The sequence below is a fragment of the Parambassis ranga genome, chromosome 21 (assembly GCF_900634625.1).
Source record: "Parambassis ranga chromosome 21, fParRan2.1, whole genome shotgun sequence".
NCBI lineage: Eukaryota > Metazoa > Chordata > Actinopteri > Ambassidae > Parambassis > Parambassis ranga.
In genome coordinates, this window is record NC_041041.1 from 7,732,362 (window position 1) to 7,753,880 (window position 21,519).

General features: G+C 41.0%; 1 protein-coding gene across 1 annotated transcript in view; it reads right to left on the reverse strand.

Annotated features, from left to right (window-relative positions):
* Nucleotides 1-21,519, reverse strand: part of vwa8 (von Willebrand factor A domain containing 8) — a 42,599-nt gene that overhangs the window by 17,803 nt on the left and 3,277 nt on the right. The window contains exons 5-29 of the mRNA XM_028393240.1: nt 17,731-17,898; nt 17,254-17,418; nt 16,914-16,963; nt 16,716-16,824; nt 16,523-16,627; nt 16,312-16,440; nt 15,880-16,014; nt 15,712-15,789; nt 13,000-13,160; nt 12,774-12,887; nt 10,786-10,969; nt 10,614-10,691; nt 10,423-10,538; nt 10,212-10,312; nt 9,804-9,910; nt 8,356-8,427; nt 7,496-7,572; nt 6,316-6,391; nt 5,987-6,122; nt 5,443-5,562; nt 4,902-5,107; nt 3,774-3,925; nt 1,714-1,822; nt 1,128-1,266; nt 784-971 (exon numbers count right to left, since the gene is read on the reverse strand). Of these exons, the coding sequence (XP_028249041.1) occupies nt 784-971; nt 1,128-1,266; nt 1,714-1,822; nt 3,774-3,925; nt 4,902-5,107; nt 5,443-5,562; nt 5,987-6,122; nt 6,316-6,391; nt 7,496-7,572; nt 8,356-8,427; nt 9,804-9,910; nt 10,212-10,312; nt 10,423-10,538; nt 10,614-10,691; nt 10,786-10,969; nt 12,774-12,887; nt 13,000-13,160; nt 15,712-15,789; nt 15,880-16,014; nt 16,312-16,440; nt 16,523-16,627; nt 16,716-16,824; nt 16,914-16,963; nt 17,254-17,418; nt 17,731-17,898 (3,075 nt within the window). The remainder of the gene's footprint in view (nt 1-783; nt 972-1,127; nt 1,267-1,713; nt 1,823-3,773; nt 3,926-4,901; nt 5,108-5,442; nt 5,563-5,986; nt 6,123-6,315; nt 6,392-7,495; nt 7,573-8,355; nt 8,428-9,803; nt 9,911-10,211; nt 10,313-10,422; nt 10,539-10,613; nt 10,692-10,785; nt 10,970-12,773; nt 12,888-12,999; nt 13,161-15,711; nt 15,790-15,879; nt 16,015-16,311; nt 16,441-16,522; nt 16,628-16,715; nt 16,825-16,913; nt 16,964-17,253; nt 17,419-17,730; nt 17,899-21,519) is intronic.

A 21,519-nucleotide genomic window follows, 5' to 3' on the forward strand; every position in this document is an offset into this window, starting at 1 on the left:
TTCTTCTGTGAAGAATGACCACTGACACGTGTACAGGTGAATTTTGAATAAAGTATATATAGGGACTGATCTGGACTCAGCCTCATGACACTAGTTAGCTTAGTGTTATGATGCACAAAAAGTCGCATTCAGTATGTTGTACCCTGCCTGAGAAACAAACCTATAGGTCTCTATATTTACTATTAGCATGACACATTGAGTATAAGCAAACGATGCCAGATCCATAGGTAAATGGCTAACCCTGCAACATAGAATCCAAACATACACTCTACGTTTGTATCATGGATGACGTTAGCTGGAGCACTCTATAAGAGAAGAGCACACAATGACTGCAAGTCACCGTAAGTAACGGTTTGAACGAAACATTAGGCAACCTAGTTATTCACAATTATCTTTCAAAGCTGTTATTATGCTCTGTTTATGAACAAGTTGTGTCAATATGGAAATGTGACTACTGCTGAAAAAGTGACTCCTCCCTGAGAATGAAAAATTTAGCCTGACCAAAAGCGGGCAAAAAATTATAAATGTCACAACCCCAACTGTTCAAGGCCATGTTCAACTCTCCAAGCAGCTGCTGAGACATCTCCCACACCACTCTTCTTTTTAAATGGAAACTTAAGGTTGCTGTTAAAGAACAAACAGTGTGTTTTTGTGGACAGAATAAAATCCACAGGATGCATTTAATATAATCCTTACATTGCTTTACTGGATCAGTGTATAATAAAAAAAATCCCAAAGCCACTGAAATGAATGTAATCTATGGTCATTTCTGTGTGCACCAACCTGCTCCTCGTGCAGCACCACCTGTCCATCCAGAGGGCTCCCAAGTGGGGCAATGGTAACAAAGGGCTGCCAGACACCACTGATGGTCCTGGGGAAAACATCATAAAGGTCCATGCACTGAATTGTCCCCCCACGCTCCTTCATGGAGTACAAAGACACCGGATTACATGTTGCCACGTACAGGGCATCTGCCAAAACATAAACAGAGGCAATGTCAGTACAACATGTACAATATTAGTATTGACATGTTTAAAATGAACAAAAATCCATTCATTTGGTCTGGCTTATGTGAAGTATTGTATTACAGTATATAATTTTTTTGTGTATGAGCATTGTGTGTGTACCGTCTTTGGTGATGACATCACAGATGATGTTAATTTCATTCATGGGAATCTGCCAGTGGGCCTTTTCCTCACTAAAACTCAAAGCCCTGCTCTCCTGCCTGTTGCAGGGGTAACTCTGGACACGGAGAAACACAGGGCCCTGAAACACACACACACACACACACACAAACACAAAGGAGCACACAACAAAATATGAAAATAATATTCATGTTTATCAATGTGTTACTGTAATGATCCCCAGTTTGTTTAGCTGTGTTTTCCTTTGACTCTCTCTTGATTTTCCAAGTTTATTTAGTTTCTGCTGTTTGGTTGTATTGCATGTTTTATTTTGAAAGTACGGTTTCCTTGTGTTTGCAGCCATTGTGACTGCTTGCTCCTCCCTAAGGTGTTTCACCTGTGTCTTGTTATCCTCATGTATTTAAGTCTAGTGCTCCTCTTTGTCCTTGCCAGTTCATACTGTGCTGTCATCATTTGTGTTCAGTTTCTCTCAGTGTCTGACTCGAGGTCTTCAATTGACAAAGTGTAAGCACACACACTTTTAATGATGTGTATTTCTGAACATTTATAATTGACAATGTGCAATTACCTTGATGTCTATAGGGTGTGTCTCCGTTGGGCAGAGCAGTTTGCGGCGAGCGTTGCCACCTTGATTTATGGTCCAGTATCCGGTCATCTTGACCTCCGGCAGCGGCAACCTAAAGACCAAAGGTAACATGGTGACAGCTGTCTGAGGAAATGTGTTACTATCTAGGATATAAATTTTGACTATTTGTGCAAATGTGACTCTTGGCTGCTATTTTCAGATTTTGAATGTCCACATAAATTGAAATGAAATTATCCTTTTTTTAAAAGGCTCAAAATAGCTGCCACAAAATAGCTACATTTGCTCTGAGCTGGATTTGTTTTAAATGTTTTTATTTGAAAACTGGTCAGTCAATACATGCAGGAAAACAGTCCCTGCTCAGCCTGTTGTGTCTGACCAGATGTGTACTGGTCCACGCATGACTCACAGCTGGATTGAGGCCAACGTCTCATTGGCTGCAGGTGGAATGACAAATGCAGCATGACCACAAAACACTGCAATCCCATAAGGGCTGGAAGAAGGCTTGGAGGATGGACCGTCCTCTAACCATAAATATTTCTATGAATGGAAAAGCAGCAAGACATATAAAAGGAACGTCTTGTTTTCCATGTCCAAAATTGAAAATCAAGAGACAAAATGTTTGCTTTTACATCCACAAGATGTGGTTAAAGCCGCTAGTCTGATATAAACTGTTCAAGATGGGGATTTAAAACAGGGATTACCACAGTTTGGATGATGTCCAAAGACATAATGGAACACATAATTTGTCAAGGAAAATACTTGTTTCTTCCCTGCTTCTTAAGTAATTTAATTGTTGATACTATTAATACTTTGATACTACTAAATAAAACCACAGGAGACGAGAAACAAATATTTTCCTTTATTTGAAAGACACCGGCTGTACATAATAAGACAAACAGTGGATATTAGAATCAATATTTCCTTGATAAATAGTTGAGGTATGTGTACGATGAATGCATCTATTAATTTAACACTTTAGGAAGATGTGAGTAGACTTCATGGAAGCCTCGAAGTTTAGTCCAGTCACAGGACTAAAGACATTACCAGCCAACTTCAAGCACTTCAGGATCCCAACAACCACAAATACTTTAAAATGAGTGAATGATGCACAGACCCCAGTCAGGGTAAAGGAGGTTTTGAGCTTGTAAGGTCATATTTCAAAGTTTGTGGTTGTAAATCAACCTGTGCTCTTCTGCAAAAATATAAATCTGCATGAGAAATCCTAGTTTGTGAAAAACAAAACATGTACATGTGCAGAAAAAGTGCTTTTGTTAACCCCTTTGGGCAGATACAAAGCAGAAATCTGAAGGCAGCTCTCAAAATTCCCAAAATGTGACACTGTAGTTACAGTTAGCTGTACCATAGAACACTGAAAATGCTTCATGTGCATCTTCAGTGTTATTCAAACACCCCTAGTAATCTGCACACACATAAACATTAATTGACCCAAATAACAAAGAGACAGCAATGTAGAAGATGCAAAAGGCATTAGCTTGGCCCCTAAGGGATTTGACTTGGAAAGACTACTAAGGATCTGACTTGGAAGGACCCTTGACTTTAGACACCTTTTGACTCCAGACTGTCAGGCAAGTAGTTCTGCTGTCTACACCTCTTTTCTACCACATGTACAAACTGGAATTGCTCATGCAGATTTAGTTTAGAGGTTTACAGGTCATTTACAGTGTTACACTTTGATATCATCATTTTAGTGAAGGTCAATAATGTTTATTTTATGATTCACAAGTTAAAAATATTGCAAACCAATACAACAATGTGTGATAGATTTACTTCTTTCTACCTTTACCCTAGTGTTTCTGCAAAGGGGATGATGACTAATGAGCAGACCTTGCCTAGTAGCATCGTGTAAGGAAGGAGCCTGACCTACTTCACCGCTGACATAACAAAGTAGGCCATTAAGTGTTTTCTATTATCCTCTGACCTGGTCTAACCCCTTACTGACTGCTGTGACAGTCTGACTGAGGATCATGTACCTGCCTATAATGTGTGTATGTGTGTGGTGCCTTGTTGTCTTTATGCCTTACTCCTTAGCCAGTTTGACAGAGCTGGGCTTGGCTCCAATGGGGATCCCATGCTTATGCAGTGACTCAATCAGAACCTCCCGCATGTCTTTGTTGTAGGAGTCAAAGTCGAAGACATTTCGTACCACGTTGGCCAAACCCTCATCAGGGAATTTCTAGTGGGAGGTAGAGAGAGAGAAAGAGGAAGTCCAATTTCATATATATAGTCTCATACTATGTCAGTCTTCATGCGAGTAATCTTCTTAGAAGCTGTAATTAGATGTTTGTATATGTTTCAATAAGACACAATGCCTGTAATGACTTAACAGTCATGGATCCTGCAGCATATTAGGATTATAGTTTGCACTTTCACACCTATATATTATAGTGTACTTACACAGAGCTATAAATTGCTGCAAAAATCAATGAAATTGTCATCCCAACAAGTTACAGCTAAATATACAGAGTCCTGGGCTGTATTGATCAGGGGTCCCGTTACCACCAAAGTGCATTCGTCACCAAAGGTGAAATGGTAATCACAGCCTACACCGGCCTCAAAAGAAGCAACAATTACGCTTCGGCTGAATTGTCCCCTGCCTGTCGCACTGCTGGTGATGAATACAGAAATTGGCCAAGAGGCCAGTGAAGACATCAAACACAAAGGCTTGTCCCCCTGTATTGAATTATTGATCTACAGTAATGCCAGCTGGAATCCTGATGTCTCCTCCCCCAGCTGAGGTCATCTGGTCACTTTTTCTTATAATACTGTGTGCATCTAAGGACACAAGGAGATGGGACTAAAGTGTAGTAGAAAGCTGTGGCTGTTTCAAGGGGAGAGATGAGGGTATAGGTAGAAAATGTGATTGGAGGCAGCATTTTCTCCAATCACTATGACCGCCTCTCAATGTTTTTCATGATGGCTGGCTCTACATCTTATGTCCTTTCAGGTGAGCTGTTCATGTATTTCAAGATGTGTGTTTTTTCCTAGGTCTGCATGGAGTGTCTTCCCAAGTTATGAGGACACTCTCATGCATTATTAAAGCTTCCAGCAGTGCAAGATTAAGGTCAGATAAATTTAATGAATTATTGATAGAAACTAGTCTGAGAGCAAACCAAAAGTGGTGTACTGTCTGTTTCAGAGCGTCTTCTTACCTGGAGGTGTTTGACGATGTTGACCACCTCTCGTGTAGAATAGGGATAGGTGATGGTACCCTGGTCAGCCATGGACCTGAGCTCTCCAAAGGCAGCTACCAGTTTTTGCAGAATAGCATCAGGAACATTGGGACCATACTGTTTCAACATCGCCAGCTCAGCCTGGGGCTTCGGATTGTCCACAGCATGGCAGCTAAATATATCGCCTGTTACACAATACACAAGATTTTATTATTGCTTCTTTAAAAACCTCCATAATGCAGACATACTTGTCCCTTTTATAGGCTTACCAATGTAACAATGTCATTTTGTGGGATACAGCGTGGATTAGACAGCATTAAAACAGCCCAATATTTAATTTTAAAGCCAATATCAGTTTCAGTCTAACTGAACAAGATCTACCATCTCATGCTTCCAGCTATCTCTTCATCTACTATGGATATCTAACAACTAAACCTGCAGTCATGGAAACGACAGATCAACTCAGCAGGGCAGAAAGCATTTACACTGGTTATAGGTGGTTGTGCATGTGTTCGTGTACCTAGAGCTCCAAAGAAGTCATTGCCCAGGAAAGGAAAACCAGGCCGGTTAGCCAGGACAAACATCCTGAAGTCTGGGTGCATGATAATGGTGTTGGGCCTTTCTCTGGCTTCACACGGATCTTTGGAGGAGACACAGTTACAGTTAGCATGTATGTAACCAGAGCAAACACATACACATTTGGATTCTTCTTCTTTCCCACGATTGTGTTTATGAAGTCCTGAAGTGCTGTTTATGCTCCTCCAGGAGGATGAGCCAGGGATGGAGGAGCTGTCAGTTAATAGTGTGACTATATGGGAAAAACTACATGTGTGCTGTCCAGCTTGACCCAAAATCTCCTGGTACCTGTCCATAAAGGCTTTTATCCTAAGCCTCCTTTAGGCAGCCTTCATTTGATGTTATCATCTGTTATATGTCTGCTTTCTAGGACATCCAATCTGCAGCTCTTCCATTTCATTGTCCTACTTTGATGGCTCACGCGGTATCTGGGATGTCTCTATTGTCACGGTGTGTGTGTGCGTGCTTGCATGTGTGTTCACACGCACCTGAGACAATTCTGCGTCCATCAGCCAGGATCATTTCGCCGCTTTCCACCAGAGTTTTCAGGATGCATGTGACATTAGTGGGAGCTTTGTCAGCCTCATCAATCACCAATATATGACCATGCTTCACTGCCTTCACCTAAAACACAGATACACACACACACACACAAAGCTAAAAGTTTTGTTTGGCTGTGTTCATTAATTAAAAATAATACATCAGAAATACAATCAAGCTTACTGATGACCAAGTGTATTACACAAAGCTTTAGTTTCATCCTAGTTTTTCTATATTTTCTGTTGAAACAAAGGAAGTGTCTGTGTTCATAACTGACCAGAGGTGAGTCCTCATACAGGATGACGCCATCTCTCACTGAAGGCTGTAGTGTCAGAGTCTGGACTGTTGTATCCCTGTAAAAATTATAGGACAGTTATAAAGAAATGTCAGAAGATCTAATTCATATCAAATTCAATAGTATTTATACAGTGCTTTTTATAATCAGGGCTGTGTCTATGCTTTATTTAAATATCTTCTGTGCCATGCTTCCTAACATGAACACAATTTGATCACTGAAGATGGGGGGCCGGTTACAAGGATGACAAACATAATGTTGAAACATTTCCATTACACATTTGATTCCCTATGGCAGCCTTAATTAGCGCTCCATCTCCACCTCTCCTCGATTTCTCTCAGTGTGACCCAGGAGCTGTCCTACTTTCTTTCCTGGCTGGCTGCATCTCTCCTGCTTTTCTGAGCCACATCTCTGTAGGCTTTCAGTCACTGGCTCCCAAAAGCCACATGCACAGATCTTCCTGCCTCTGCCCTGGTCTAATATTAGCTGATGTTACAGTAGCTAACCAGGCCACATTTGTGCTCAGCTCTGCTTTGACTTTCACAAGACTTTGACCAACTAGAGAGAGGAGAAATCCACTACATGTGGATTATTTGCTTCATGTAGTCAGTGCAATTGATGTAGCATTTCAAATCACCACGTCTCTGCTCTTTAGGCCTGTACAAGTGATTGCTCTTCTCTCATCAGAGCCACAGATAAGTGTCTTATTAGCGTCGAAATCAAAACAAGGGCCATCTCTGCCACTGATTGATCCAAGCTACAATCGACTGATTTCATGGCACATAGCACATTGATCTACGGATGAGCAGCTCTGACCTAATTTTCCTGAGGTGTGATCCTGTGTCTATATATAAACGCAACTCTTAACCCTTTGTTAACAAGGTCTTCTTGAGATGGTTTTCCTTTATGGTAGACGTGAAGTCCTTGTTTTGGTGAAGAATGGCCTAATTTACAGAGGACCAAACTAGGTTTTGACACCCTTGGATAAGAAGGTGAAGGCTGGCAGAGTAATTAGAGTAAATGCTGGCTGCTTACAGTTCCTTTAAATATGTTTACTTTGTTCTTCCTGCTGGAAAACTAATTTAAAAGCAACATTTTTTGTTTTTAGTTTTTTAGTTTGCTACAGTAAAGATCTTATTCACAAGTAGTCGATCCTTCTCACCTGTGGAGCTGCAGGTATTCTCTGGGCCTGTTGAGAAGGTGCAGGAACCGGTCCACTATTTTATTTTTACCCACACCCTATCGATAAACACAAAACCAAAATAACATTATACATCTTTACTTGTGTTTCAGTGACTGTGAATAGAGTTGTCTATCTGCAGAGAGGCAGTGCTGAGAGGGGGAGCCGAGTGTGTCCCTCAGTTTTGACGTTGCTATGTTCTGACAGGGGCTGTTCTCTGGGACTCCCACCGGCTTCCCACAGAGCCTGCCTCTCCTCAGATGGCTGTTGAATCTCTCAGCTGGTCTGTCTGACGTCCAGTGAGCTGCTCTGACAGCTCTTAATATCTCGGCTTCGACCATGCATGGTCGTGTGCTCACAGATTTGCAAATGACTTCTCCCACTCAATCTCCCTTGTGTGCACACATAAACATTGAATGTGAATGCAGGCATGTTCCTCTTGGCTAATGGTACACTATGTCCACTTCCACTTGACCCTCCTCCTCTACCCTCCCTTTAACCCTGCCCATTAGGACTAGACTGGGGGCAGAGTATCCCTCAGGAAGCGTAACGTGCCCACTGTGGGCTGTGAGCGAGTGGAGTTGGAGGGTGACGGCAGGATGCAGGGAGTCTGTTTCATAACTCTACGCTCAGAGAAAGTGCTGACATGTGGCCTACTTCACTGAGTCTAAAAATGAGTCTCTGCAAAAGCAAGCTCTATTTATTTACATGAAGAAAAGTGGGATTGTAATGGGGGGACATTTATGATCAAACACTCAGTGTGTTTATGTGGGTAGGGGAAAGCACAGTAAAGCAGGAAAGTTTCAATACTGTATATACTGTACCTCAGACATGTCACTCACCTGGTTACCCACCAAGAGGAGGTGCTCTCCTAACATAAAGTCTTTCAACATGTCCTCCATCACCATCATGTGCTGCAGAGACATTTAAACAACAACAAATAGCTCAGAAATGATACTTGGTTTTGCATTTTCAACTTTCAAATCAGATCCAAATTTAAGGTTAAAAACTAACCAATGACAAAAGATCTAATGAGAAAGCAATGATCGTGCTTTTTCCATTGAGATGCAGGACATAATTTTGCACTGAATAATGAACCCACACTGACTGAAATGTGAGACACCTTGAGTGAAACTGCTTGATGATGTTTAAGGATCTGTTTGAGGGTGAGAGCATAGATTTGTGTGGAAAAACTGGAAGTTTATTTTCTTCTCCATTTCATAAATGTGCTGAACAGAAAAGAGGTCATTCAAAAAAGTAGGGCATCCTCCTCCTCTCATCCTCTATCTCACTCTCTTTTTTTATTTCCGACCCCAACACAAGCAGGCAGATGAGAAAGGGCAGAATGAGGACAGGGCAAAAAAGAGATAGATCTAGGTTGCATTGTGTGTTGCCAAAGGATGTCCAAGTGTCTTTTCCTCAAAAAAGCAAATGAGATGGGGAGAAGACATGAGATGACAACAGCCTGTTACCAGCTTTAGCTGCATATGAAGTGTTACTAGGTATGATTTAATTAATGTTGATACAAAGCAGTCAAACTCAAAGCTTTGTGTAGAAATTAACTTTCTCTTTGTAATTATGTGTTTTTTCTGTCTGCTTCACACAGGCAGACAGACAAAACTATGTACTGGGAAATGGGAAGAAGAGATGAGAACTAAGTACTTGGAGTTCTGCCTTTTTTCACACCCACGGTTTAAACACTAAAGCCAGAGTGTCTGTCCTATAATTCTGCAGTTTGAAACTGTAATCACTTCTTGATTTTTTTTTTTTGCTGGCTTACATTCTTTAGATAACGATAACCATCCAATACTTGTATTCTGCATGTTCCAACGCACAAATCTGTGCATCCATAAAATTCATCAATAGCAACCATCGAAAGTCACTAACAGTGCACTGGGGCAGATGTCATAGCCAGGCCAGGGCTGAGATTAGCATCTCTGAGACTCCTCCGTGTATTTGATAAGGTCCATGCAGAGCAGGGCCTCTGGACATATCAGCTAATACCAGAACTAAAGGCAAAAAATCCTTTATAATGAAACATGTTGCACAAGCAGAAGAGAGTTAAGAGTTGTTTTGGGATTATTAGTTTATATCTACAATCTCTTTGAGAGATCTTTCTTGTTTGAGAAAGAACAAAGGTAGCTAACAGACTCTGCTTTATTGTTTCTAATCTAGATTTTTGTATCTATTTTCTTTCCACTTTTCATATTTTTGTCTGTCTTTCTCACTCTACTAATTGGTAACATGGTGACACTTGCAGTAAATGTTTAATCCAGAGTGTGAAAATTACCTGAGGATTATCGTAGAAGAGCACATCTGGAACCTTCATTTTCTGGTTGGGGTTGAAGATAGGAGCGGACACATTGCCGATAGTCAACATACCATCCTTTACCATACCTGAAGAAATTCCAGATAAAGATAAGTCATAAATAGTCTTTCACATGATGCAGAGGTTGCTATGTTTGCAGTAAAAGATAGAGCGTAGAAGCCATAGGAGCAGAATAGAGTGATTATTCAGATAATTTTACTATGTTGAAATCAGATATTATTTACTTTGTAAGAGTTTTTGTTGTTTGTTGTGTTCAAAATACTAGTACCAAAGCTTTAAGGGTTAGGGGTGCACTTTAGATTGTTTCTTATAAATTTATAAATCACTGGATAGTTTGGTGATTTGTATCCAGAGGATACTGAAACCCACAGCTATAATCCCGAGTGTGTTCAGCAGGATCATGTGTGTCCTTTATGGAGCAGTTGGTGAGACTTTTTTCAAGAGAAGCACGAGCCAGGCTGGGCAGGAACCTAAAACATATAAAAAGCAAACAGTGTATCATGTAGCACTTAAGAAAGCTGTTTCGTCACCCAAAAAAACAAACAGTATCACACACATCTGTTAGAGAGCGTGTATATACCTGGAGAGACAGGCCTTATTGACAGCGTGGGCAATGCTTTCCTCAGGGTACTGAGAGAGACGGCGACAGATCCTCAGCAGCTGTCTGGTGGAGAGAGATGAGGCCAAAGACTGTGCCTGTAGACACACCACACAAATAAATCACTTCAGTCACACACATGAACAAACTGGTATTAACATTAACGCACTTACTGTGGGGTCGTTTGTCTTGCGGAGGCTGTGTGTGAGGTGCAATAGCTGCTCTGCTGCTTCCCGTGGAACATTGGGAGTCTGAAAAAAGGCAGTGAGAAGGACAAGGGTAGAAAGGGAGATGTTCTAAGCTATTTAGAGTAGATGACTGGACAGATGACGGTGTGTGTCTCACCAGTCCCTGAATGAGATCCATCTCCTCTGCTTTGGCCATTGGTGTGACGGTGTGGTAGAGGAACATGGTGAGCACCTCTGGACCCAGCCACTGCTGACCTTTGCTGCTGCTTGCACTGGCACCCACCACGGGCGGCTCTGCTAGGGCCAGCACTCTGAACGAAGGGTGGATGGGGAAGATTGACCTGAAACATTCATACAAACACACAGTGAACACGGGCAGCGGAAGAGACACGCAGTTTTAAACATCTGTTCAGTCGTGTTCATGTGCAGGTGTAAGTAGGGTTTGTCACGGATGTGTGTGTGTGTCCCACCCAATCAATGTCAGGGTCAGGAGCATGACTTTTGACAGCTGGCTGTAAAATTCTTTGATTCAAGGGGACAGCAAAGTCCATTTCTATCAAAGCACAGATGCACCCACACTGAATCAGGTTAAATTTACTCTACTGTGGGTGAGAGCGGGTGCTAACAATCATCATCATCACCAGAAAAATGTGTGGGAGGACAGATCATATATTGGGAGGCTATATCAGAGGCTGTTATGATCTGCCTTATCCATACACTGTTTGTCACTATTCACTATAAGATTAGTTTTTGTTATTTTCATTGTTCATACAGACCCTTCATTTTGTTCTAAGGGAGCGACTTACATAAATGTAAGCTAAATGCCAATAACTGGAAAACAGCACCTTGAAACCAGACTCTGCATTTATCTGTTGCTATGGGAAACAAAATTACATCTACAGAATATAGACACTTGTTCTCCACTCAGATCTGTGGTAGGGATGAACATCTTGGCTCATTATTGATCTATAAAAGGAATTTATATAACTCATCATCACACCCTGTATCCATCCATCCTTTTTATCTATGCATCTATCCATTCACAGTATTCACCAGTCTGAAAATCTAAAAGAACAAAAACAGTAACATGTTCAAAATAAAAAAAAATAAATACAAAAATCTGTAAAGAGTGTGTAATATTAAGTGATATAAAAATAAAAAAAAATTCAAACCTAAAACAATGGCAAGGTACCTGTATTAAGTAGTCTCTGAGAAAGTTCCAAAGACAGTAGGCTGTAACCTACTGTATTCTGTTGCCTAGCAACTTCTTTCTCATCCATCTCGGACATTGACAAATCAATGTTTGCTATGCTAGAAATGCTAAATGTCAAACTTTATATTGAGAGAGGAAAATGTGGAACCTGCTCTATAATGGCCAGTAAAAGCCTTGTGGAAACACACGCGCACACAAACATACACATACACTTCATCTGAGCCACAGGAGCAGAGGAAGAGGAAGTGGGTTTATTTCAGCCCAGACGCCCCACCACAAACATCCTTCCTGCCAGCCTAGGTGGGTTTTTAAGGCACACACACAAACGTGCATGTAAACACACACACAAACACACTCCATGAGTCAAATGGAGGGAATAGTTAAGGTCACAGCCTTTCACATACACTATTTTGAAACCAAAAAAGCTGTTGCATATTTTTATAAACTGTACAGAGTTTTGGGGAATAAAAAAAAGCCTCTGAACTATAAAATCTTCTTGGAAAAGTGTTTCAGGACTCCTCAGCACTTTTTTAACTTTGGGCTATTTTCATTCTGAACACCTGGTCTCCAGCATGTGTTAGATGATAACAATCTGAAAAGAGAGACATAACATAAACATACCCTTCACTTAGATAAGTTTCTGTTTTTTTTTTTAACCTTTTTTCCCAATCTCTTTTCACACTAGCATACGTCCCCACAATCGGAAGATGATCACCCTCTTGGCATCTCTTGTTTTAGCTGGAAGACTTTCCAAGTTTTTCTTCCTGTTACAGCACTACAAATTGGCAAGGGACCAGACCAAATTAAGCTCCAAAGCGCTCTTGTTATTTAAGCTGCTGCATTTTGGATAGTTTTGAGAAGGTTTCGAGAGCATAAAGGCAGCTAACATGATTGTCAAAGGACAGCTCTCTGTTACTGAGGTTTGTATTTACCGCTCTTGAAGCTGCTTGTCGGTAAACTGCAGCTGTTCTTTCAATATCTGGTATCTGTCCCACCTCAGCAGCCTGCTCCCATCATACAGATCAAGCTCCCGGTCGTGGAGCAACCTGGGACACAAAACACAATGGAGTGAGTTAAGATCTGTGTTTGTATTTGTTGTTTAAAATGGAAAATGTATCCACTTAAGACCAGCGGCCAAATGAAGTTTTCTGATTTTACCTTGACAGTACAGCCAGGGTTCCCAGGTTTACCCTGTGTATGCCATCAAGAAGCAGCAGCTTGCCCTCAATGGCAGCAGAGACCAGCGGAGATGGTCTCCACGCTGTGTCTCCATTCGGGAGAGTGTACCTCTGCTGGAGAAGGTCCCTAGCTGTCATGTCCTGGATGTCAAAGACAGAAGGAGGGAGATAAGAGGAACAAAACCACGTGAGAGAAAATGTAAACTTTATAGGATAAAGGACCTAGATACAGAAAGCACTGATTTTCGTTCAATCAAACACCACTACGTCTGATCTGGCCAAGCTGTTAAATCTGATAGTGCTTCTTTACAGATAACACTTAATGGCACATTTCTGCCTGAGGTGGGGAGGGGGGGTGATGGTTCTGTTGAGCAAGACTGTCATATCGACTATCACGCTACTATGTCATGGTGGAGACACAGGGTGGAAGGGGGAAGACAAGTGCAGATGCAGAATTTGTTCCAGGCTGTGATTACTGAGCTGCTAACTGCAGACATCTTATATTAAATTTAGAAATATTGGGTGCTTGGGTGAAGAAGAAAAATTAGATGAAATAACAGGACAATTAGCCATTATAACAACAGCAGGGATGAGACATTAAAGGTAAAAGATAAATGGTAAGGCAGGGAAAGGCACCACTAAAGCCCAAATAATATATAATAATAACACTTTGAAACGCAGTACAACTCTCTGTTGCCTTGACATAATAATTTTAGAGATCATTATTGTTCAGTTTTTTACACACACAAAAAATATTTTTTTTTGGGTCCATTGAGACTGTATGGCCACCAGCAGTATATTTATATTCCCCTCTACCCTTACACATCACAGTGTTTTCCAAAAATGGGATTTTCTGAGCTGACCAGATGAATCGCGCGGCTAAGGATTCCGCAATTCCCGCAGTACAAGTCACCCCTGACCTGAGCAGGCTAAAAATAGCTGCAGCATGATGCATGAATACATAAGGCTGCAGCATGCCCGCTTCCTGCACAATCATCACCCAGCTGACTACATTCCACATAATCATAAACACACAGAGGGGGGATTCACACAGCCTAAATTTATAGCTCTATATTATATTGTGGCAGCTGCTCATGTTAAATGTGTGAGATTCATTTTATTTTAAGAATTTAAATTAAGACAAATTTATACTGTGAGTCACAACCCACTATGGTAATTACCCTGTACATCATTTCAACTGATTAATTGCATCTGCTTATTAAATGGAGCTGCAAATTTTAAGTTTCTTTCTTTTCCAGCTTAACTTAACTTTTAACTTAACAAACTACCCTATGCGCTGTTTGCTAGCCCCCAAGTGACATCATCAGGGGAGCAACATTGCAAAATGTGCCAAAAAAAACGCAGTTCCTCAATTGGCCACTTGGGACTGACTCAGAAAAAGCAGTTCTGTCCCAAAAAAAACATCCATGTCAAAATGTCCAACATGCTGGGAATACAATGACTTACATTTGGATTAACTGGGAATCAAGGACAAGGCATGATTCTGTGTCAGTGCCGTGTGCACTTTTAGAGAGTCTGGCTATTTTTAACCCACAAGAAGGAAGTATAGAAACAACATGGGGGACACTGGGCCTGCAGCCTGCTGATGTCTATGTTTATTCTATTGCTTTGCCCCTGCTGTGATACACAGTGGAGTGAAACTGAGTACAACGGAGTGGTCCCAGAGTGTAACATATAGGTTTTCATTTGTCCGCGCTTCATTGCTGTTTTCACATCACTTTGCTGTGGTCATCCCCATTTGGACTTTAAGCCTTTTCAGTCAATTTTTTCATTCGATCTACACAAAGCATCATCCCCATTAGGCAATAAGCCGTTCGATCAATGTATGACTGCACACAAGTGTATGGTTTCCTCCCTTCAGTTTAAAAACAATAAATGGTAAAATCATTCTAAAGTAAAGTCCAAACTGTTAGTTGCATACACAACAATAGCACGAACTACAAATCTATATGATGCAAAAAAAGGGATTGTGTGTGAAAGGAAATGCTGCTTGTGTTTTTCAGTGTAGGCCAAAAGACTGGCAGATGGTGGAAGACATTACTGCTTCATTAATTATAGGTCTGTGACACAAAAAAATGTGCTCAGTCTGTGGCTTATTTCCTCACATGCCCTACAGCGCAGTGTCATGGTCCTGGCTTTAGTTGGCTTACTTTATCTGCGTCTTTGGTTTTTGTTGCATTTGTAAATCGTCTGTTTCTGTTTTGATTAAGTTGTGGTTTCTTTGCTTAGCTGTTATTTTTCCTTTAGGTTCCTGCTGTATTTTGAAAGTCCTACTTCCCTGTGTCTTTGTCTGTTTGACTTCCTCTTGTTTCCCTCCAGTTTTGATTACCTGCCCCACCCTAATTGTTATCACCTGTGTCTTGTTATCCTTGTGTATTTAAGTCCTGTGCTTCAGTTTGTCCTGTCTTGTGATATCCATGTGTTGTCACCTGTTTTTTCCAGTTTCTCCAGTGTCTGTGGTGTGTGGATTTGTTCAGGTTGTTTGTTTGACCTTTTCTTTTTGGTTCTTTAGTTAGTTTGTTCTTTGGATTGTTTTTGCTTAAAGGATTTTCCAGCTTTATTTTAATAAAGCTCACCTTTTGTTTAATTAATTAATGAATAGTCTGTGTTTTTAGGTTCTTCCTTCTTGAGATTCTCACAAAACATGCAGTGTAATAAGACATTTATTTACCTGGTAGAGCATCATGGGCTCTGTGCTGTAACCGAGCATCTCAGCAAACTCTTTGGCAATCACTGATTTTCCACAACCCTATGAAAAGACAAAACTGCTGTTTAACAAATTCTGAACTGTATGTGTGTGTGTGCGTGTGTGTGCGTGTGTGTGCGCATTATTTGCTACCTTGGTTCCTATCAGACACATGTCCTTCACCATGTGTGACTGCATCATCTCAGCCATTAGCTGGGAATGGCTTGGTGTGTTGATGAAGGTGGGACTGCTGTTGGGTGGACGCAGCTCCTTGGTGCCTGCTGGGACCTTAAGTTTCATAAAGCTCAATCATTAAAAATAAATCATCAGCAACTCTGATGCACAGCTAGGCACATGCATGCTTTTTCTCCAAAAAAATGAAAGGCTGATAAAGGTGACCTTTTGACTGACTCCACAGTCAGGTATGGAGTATCAGAGTCAGATAAGATGGTAGTATAAGAGGTAGTATAATTCAACAAAGGGGTCTTGTGTGGTCCCACCACAACAGTGTATCAAACAACAATCATTTTTTAAAATGTTATTACAAAAAATTCTCTTTTGGTTTCACAGCAAACCTTTTCTTACCTGAAAGGTAACGTCCTTGTCTGCTACACGTAATGTGACGTCTGCGTGGCGCTCCAGATCCTTTGCGGTGGACACGCTCAAAATGGCGCTGGGTCCTGGCTGACGCCGACTGTCCAAAAGCTCAAAACGCTGAGAAAGATGCCGCAGACAGTGAGTAGGCCACATAATGCCACATGCAGACCACAAATGTATGTTTCACATGCAGACTTACGCTCAGCACACCCTCCACAGCGCTTCTCCCATCCTTGCCCAAGAGACAGTTATAGGGGTAAAGTCTCTGGATTAACTGCTGGGAGGACAACATGGGGAATATGTTCTGCAACAACACAAAAAACACAGTCACTACTAACCAAGAGTGCTGAATCCTAAACCTTTTCACTTTTTCTTTCTCTGTCGTGTCTCACCAGGACGTGGAGGGCAGGAAGCAGGTTATCCACAGGGAAGTCAGGAAGACCCATGTTGGATGATTCCTGGGAGCAGAGCGTTGTGGCAAGTGACAGAAGCTGCGACACCCTGACAGATAGGACACCACATAATACTCAATACATAAAGAGCTACTGAGAGACGGCAAAAGAATACTTGCATGCCAAAGAAGCTATTACCTTTCTGCAGCAATATTTGGTCCCGCTGTGTACAACAACTCCAACTGGTCCTTGAAATATAGAGAGGAGAATTGCTGCAGGGCTATACTGTGCAACCCCTTTGTGTAGGTGTGTGCTTTACTTTGTGTTATCCTTAAACCAATCCTCAAGGATAGATGTTTTTTAACCAAAATATGAGTGACAATAAGTGACATTTATAACAATTATTTTACATAACATTAATTAAAAGTGCTATACACATGAAGTTTAATTTATGTGAATTATTCATACCATCTTTTTATTTCTGGTGCTAGACATTTGTACTTGTTAATAATAATAATTTGTAAATTCCAACACTGACCTTAAATGGCAGGTAATAGATGTCTCTGGCTTGGAAGCGGGAGCGGAGAGGAGGATCCAGCGGGTTGCCCTTGTACTTAGGAACAGGAAGGCCAAGAGCGATAACCCGAAAGTCCTCACTTACACGGACAATCTTCCAGCTGTCCAGTTCCTCTTTTGTGTGCTCCTGCAAAACATAAAGGTATAAAAAATACTCCTTTAACTTTTGACACATTTTATATTAAAGGTTAATTTTATGCAAAAGATTTCAGTTTTACAAGAACAGAATGTCACACCATATTTATAGCAACAGCATTTTTCCCTGAAAGCACAAGAGCACTGTAGGAGTAGTGTGAAAATTCACTGTAAGTGTGAATGTTCAAACACAGACGATAGCTCCGTTAAAAACAGCCATGAATACAAAAATATTATCACAATCTTAATTTTCCGATGGTATTTAATTAAGAATAGTGTTAAGTGACTTGTGTGCTGCTCTGACCTGCAGCAGCTTGTCATAACGCTCCGCTGACATGAGGAAGCGTCCATCTTCCAGCTGCATCTCTCTGTTCTCCAGCAGGTTGTTGAGGACAGGCAGAACATTCCTCTCTGCTTTTTCCAGCCCCTCTAGGACTAGGACTCGTCCTTGTGTTGCTGCCCTCACTGCACACTGGACAAAAAAACATCAAAAGACAAAAAAAATAACAAGTCAAGTCAATCAGAAATAATGAGATGAAGGGGAAGATGCTCGTACCAGGAATGGGCTCATTCTAAAGCTAAACCCACCCTACTCACTGCTCCATTGTCCAGGCTGACCTCTGACCCTGTGCAAATGTTAACAGGGCTAAAAGCTTTTAGAGCAGAGTGACTTTCCATCATTTCTAACTGCCTATGTTCAGTATAAGCTTGCAATAAAGCCTTTCCTGAGGATGTCCTCTGCTTATTGTGATCGGAATGTCCTCCAAACTTCTCCAAAAGGTCTCTGCTGTTTTAGGAAGGTCTATTTTCTACCACCAAATGTGGGATAAAACGTTAGCTTCCACAGACTGTGTGTGTGTGTGTGTGTACATGTGTATTCTGCAGAAATCAAACAGCACAGCTGACGTCAAAAGGCAGGAAACTTTAGCTGTCTGGGTGGACCGCAGAACAAGCGGCTGTGTAATTAGGTTAACATGTAAATACGTGGCAGGTTGTGTGGGAAGCACAGCCATAAAACTATAGTGGGGAGCAGATGCTCTATATTTAACTCTTGATCCATTTTCAGCACCAAACGCTATAATCAGATAATTGTTAGAAATGTGAGTGACGCAGGACGGTAAGGGAGACGGGGAAGAACAGACGGGCCTTGTGTTCTGTCTGACATTAACCATGCGGAAAGGAGAAAAACATGCCACCAGATACCGAGACACTCTGAGCCAGCAGTCAGGATGTTGGAGAGAGGTAAAGGGGTAGAAGGGTATGAGGGCAAAGGTGAATCTAAATGTGACAGCTCTGCGCAGATAGAAACTCGCTACAATATACCCATGTTCTCATATAGATTTTTTTTACATTTTGGATTAAGCAGCAAACTTTAAGCTGTATAAGATATTTCTTCAAGCTAAATTTAAAAGCCAGTACTTAAGATTAATTGACAACACAAAGGCTAGTTGCAGCCTTTGTTGAACTATGCATTACATACACAGAGCATTTGGATCAAACACAACTGCAGAGGTGGATTAGTAGTTCACTTCCAAATGAGCTCTAGTGGAGATGGCAAGCGTTTTATTACAGTAATAGAGACTTATTTGCAGTGTGGGTTTGAGGAAAGCTGTCTTACATAAGAGCCTGCTAAATGGAGAAGGGTGACTGGAAATGTCAAAAATATAACAAGCATGCGATTACATCCATGTGACTACATCCTTAGTGCAAACTTAGAGGTGGGAGTGGGGTGATGCTTGGAATGAAGGAGAAAAGAAGAACTAAAGTTGAAAGATGGGAGGGGAGGGACAGCACAGGGACTGACACGTTAAGCCTCAATATAGGACTCCAAAGCAGCACAGGGCCCTGAGGACTACTTGGATGTTCTAGTTAACACACAAACACACACCTCCTACGACACCAAACTCTCCTCAAATGCTTTCTAATATGCACCCACACATTGTGAGTCCTTAAAACAAATGACAGACACCATAATGTGGACAAATACTCGGCAACTATACCCGCAGGTGCATTTCAACACAGAGCACTCATAAAGACACACACGCACAATGGAGATAAACAATCCTGTCACACCTATTAATGCCATCAATAATGTTACATGTATGCATGAGCCGTTTCCATGGAAACAATGGTCAAGCTGTTTTCATTTTGATGAGAAAGTGGGAGGTATAAGAGCCTGGGGAGTTGGAGGGGTTGGCTAGCTTTTCTTGCTACTGGAAAAGATCTCTTGACTAATACATTAGTGTCATTGTAAGAGCCAGTAAACATAGAGCCAATGGTTTAATCATTCAAGAAAGGTTTCTAAGATTTTCGATTCTTGAGGCAATTTGAAACCATATTGATGAAATGTGAATTTCCCCTGCGGGGGAGTAATAAAGGATTATCTTATCTTATCTTATGGAAGTGTAAATATACAGATTCCCATTTTCCCCATCATGCTCACACAGACGATGATGAATTCACTGCTGGATCTCATTTAGGTGTTGGGGGAGCGGTGTATCAGTGGCATCAATTCTGCAATTTGTACTGATCCTGGAAGTTTGTGTCTGTCAATCTCATTCTACCTTTTTTGTGCATTATACCTATATTTTGGACATTGCTAAATATTCTTTCTTATGATCCTTATGCAGTGTCTACAAAATGACACCACATCCCTTAACACAGTCTGCTGACTGAACACATGTACAGCACCTGTACATGTGCTTTAGCTTAGGAAGGCAATTAGTTGATTACTCAGATTCAGGAAAAGGCTGAATAAGACTCTCATTCAGTTTACTGTAGATAGATTAAACCCAGTGTTATTGGTCACTGTATTGAGAAAGCATAACATGCTGTCAATGTTATGCTTTGAATGATAAATAAATATTACTAAACACTCTGACCACATGACCAAATGATGTAAGTACTGTAAAATACACTATAATGCAAAAACAAAGGAAAGGAAGCGGGAAGAGCATTAGGCTGTCCTCCCTGCTACATTGTCCTCTCCCTCTCCCCCATTGTTTATCCCCACTTAACACTATAATAATAATGGTTAAAAGCCAAAAATATATGGGAAAAAATGCATAAAGACATGTGCACATTTGTTAATGGTTGTGTCGGAGCTTAAAAGGCTGCAAAATGACATGAAACTAAATTATTTTCAAAATAAAGAGGCTTATGTGTACACCTTACACCTTTACACACAAGCATAGGTTTTTAATAATACAATTGCACTGTGTCACACCCCCTTATGGAACCTTGCCTTGTCATTTTAGCAAAATGAACCACAAGCATTATAAGTATTGAATTAGAAAAGAGCTGAACAAACAGCCACATCAGCAGCATGAAGGCCTAAATGCTTAATCTGCACTGGCACATATAGACCACCTTGTCCTCAATTAAACTATATGAAACCCCTCACACACCACAGGGTATAAGCCACATACTCCTCTTTCAGTGAGTAAATTGGTGATGCATTTACTGAGACACCTCTATATATAGATATTTATCACCTTCCACAGTTAGCACTGAGAAAAAGAGGAGTGATACTACTTCTTCCCAGCTGCGGGTTAATTGTGTCAAACTAATTATTCATTTTGAGTTTTCTTGTTCCAGAAGTGCATGTTTAAGTCTGAAGCATAAATATGCCCAAAATGAAACTTCCCCTTGTTTCCATGGTGCTGATGTGAACTGTTATGCAACAGATTTATTTTTTGCAAGGATGAAGCCATGTGCTAATTAGTTGGTGGAAAATGACATGACTGAGTAAATGTTAATTATCAGAGTTGTCAGTGCTGCTGGCTCCTTGAAGCCCACTGACAGCTTTCAATGATCAGGCTCATCTGGATATTCTTTTTGTTCATTTTTTTTTCTGGTGAGGTAAATGGAGATGAATAAAGAACAGAAAGTTCTCCTTAGAGAAACCCGACTGGATAATGAGGAATGGTGTTTCTATGGTTACTTAACTTACAAAGTCAACAGGGAGTGGGATGGGGTGTTTGCATTGATTAAGCTTGATCAATCACAAGATGGTATGGAAGGGAACAGATTCAAGCAGTAAGCCACTGTGGTGGTGTGAGGGAGTAGGGACAAGGTAAAAATTAACCCCTGC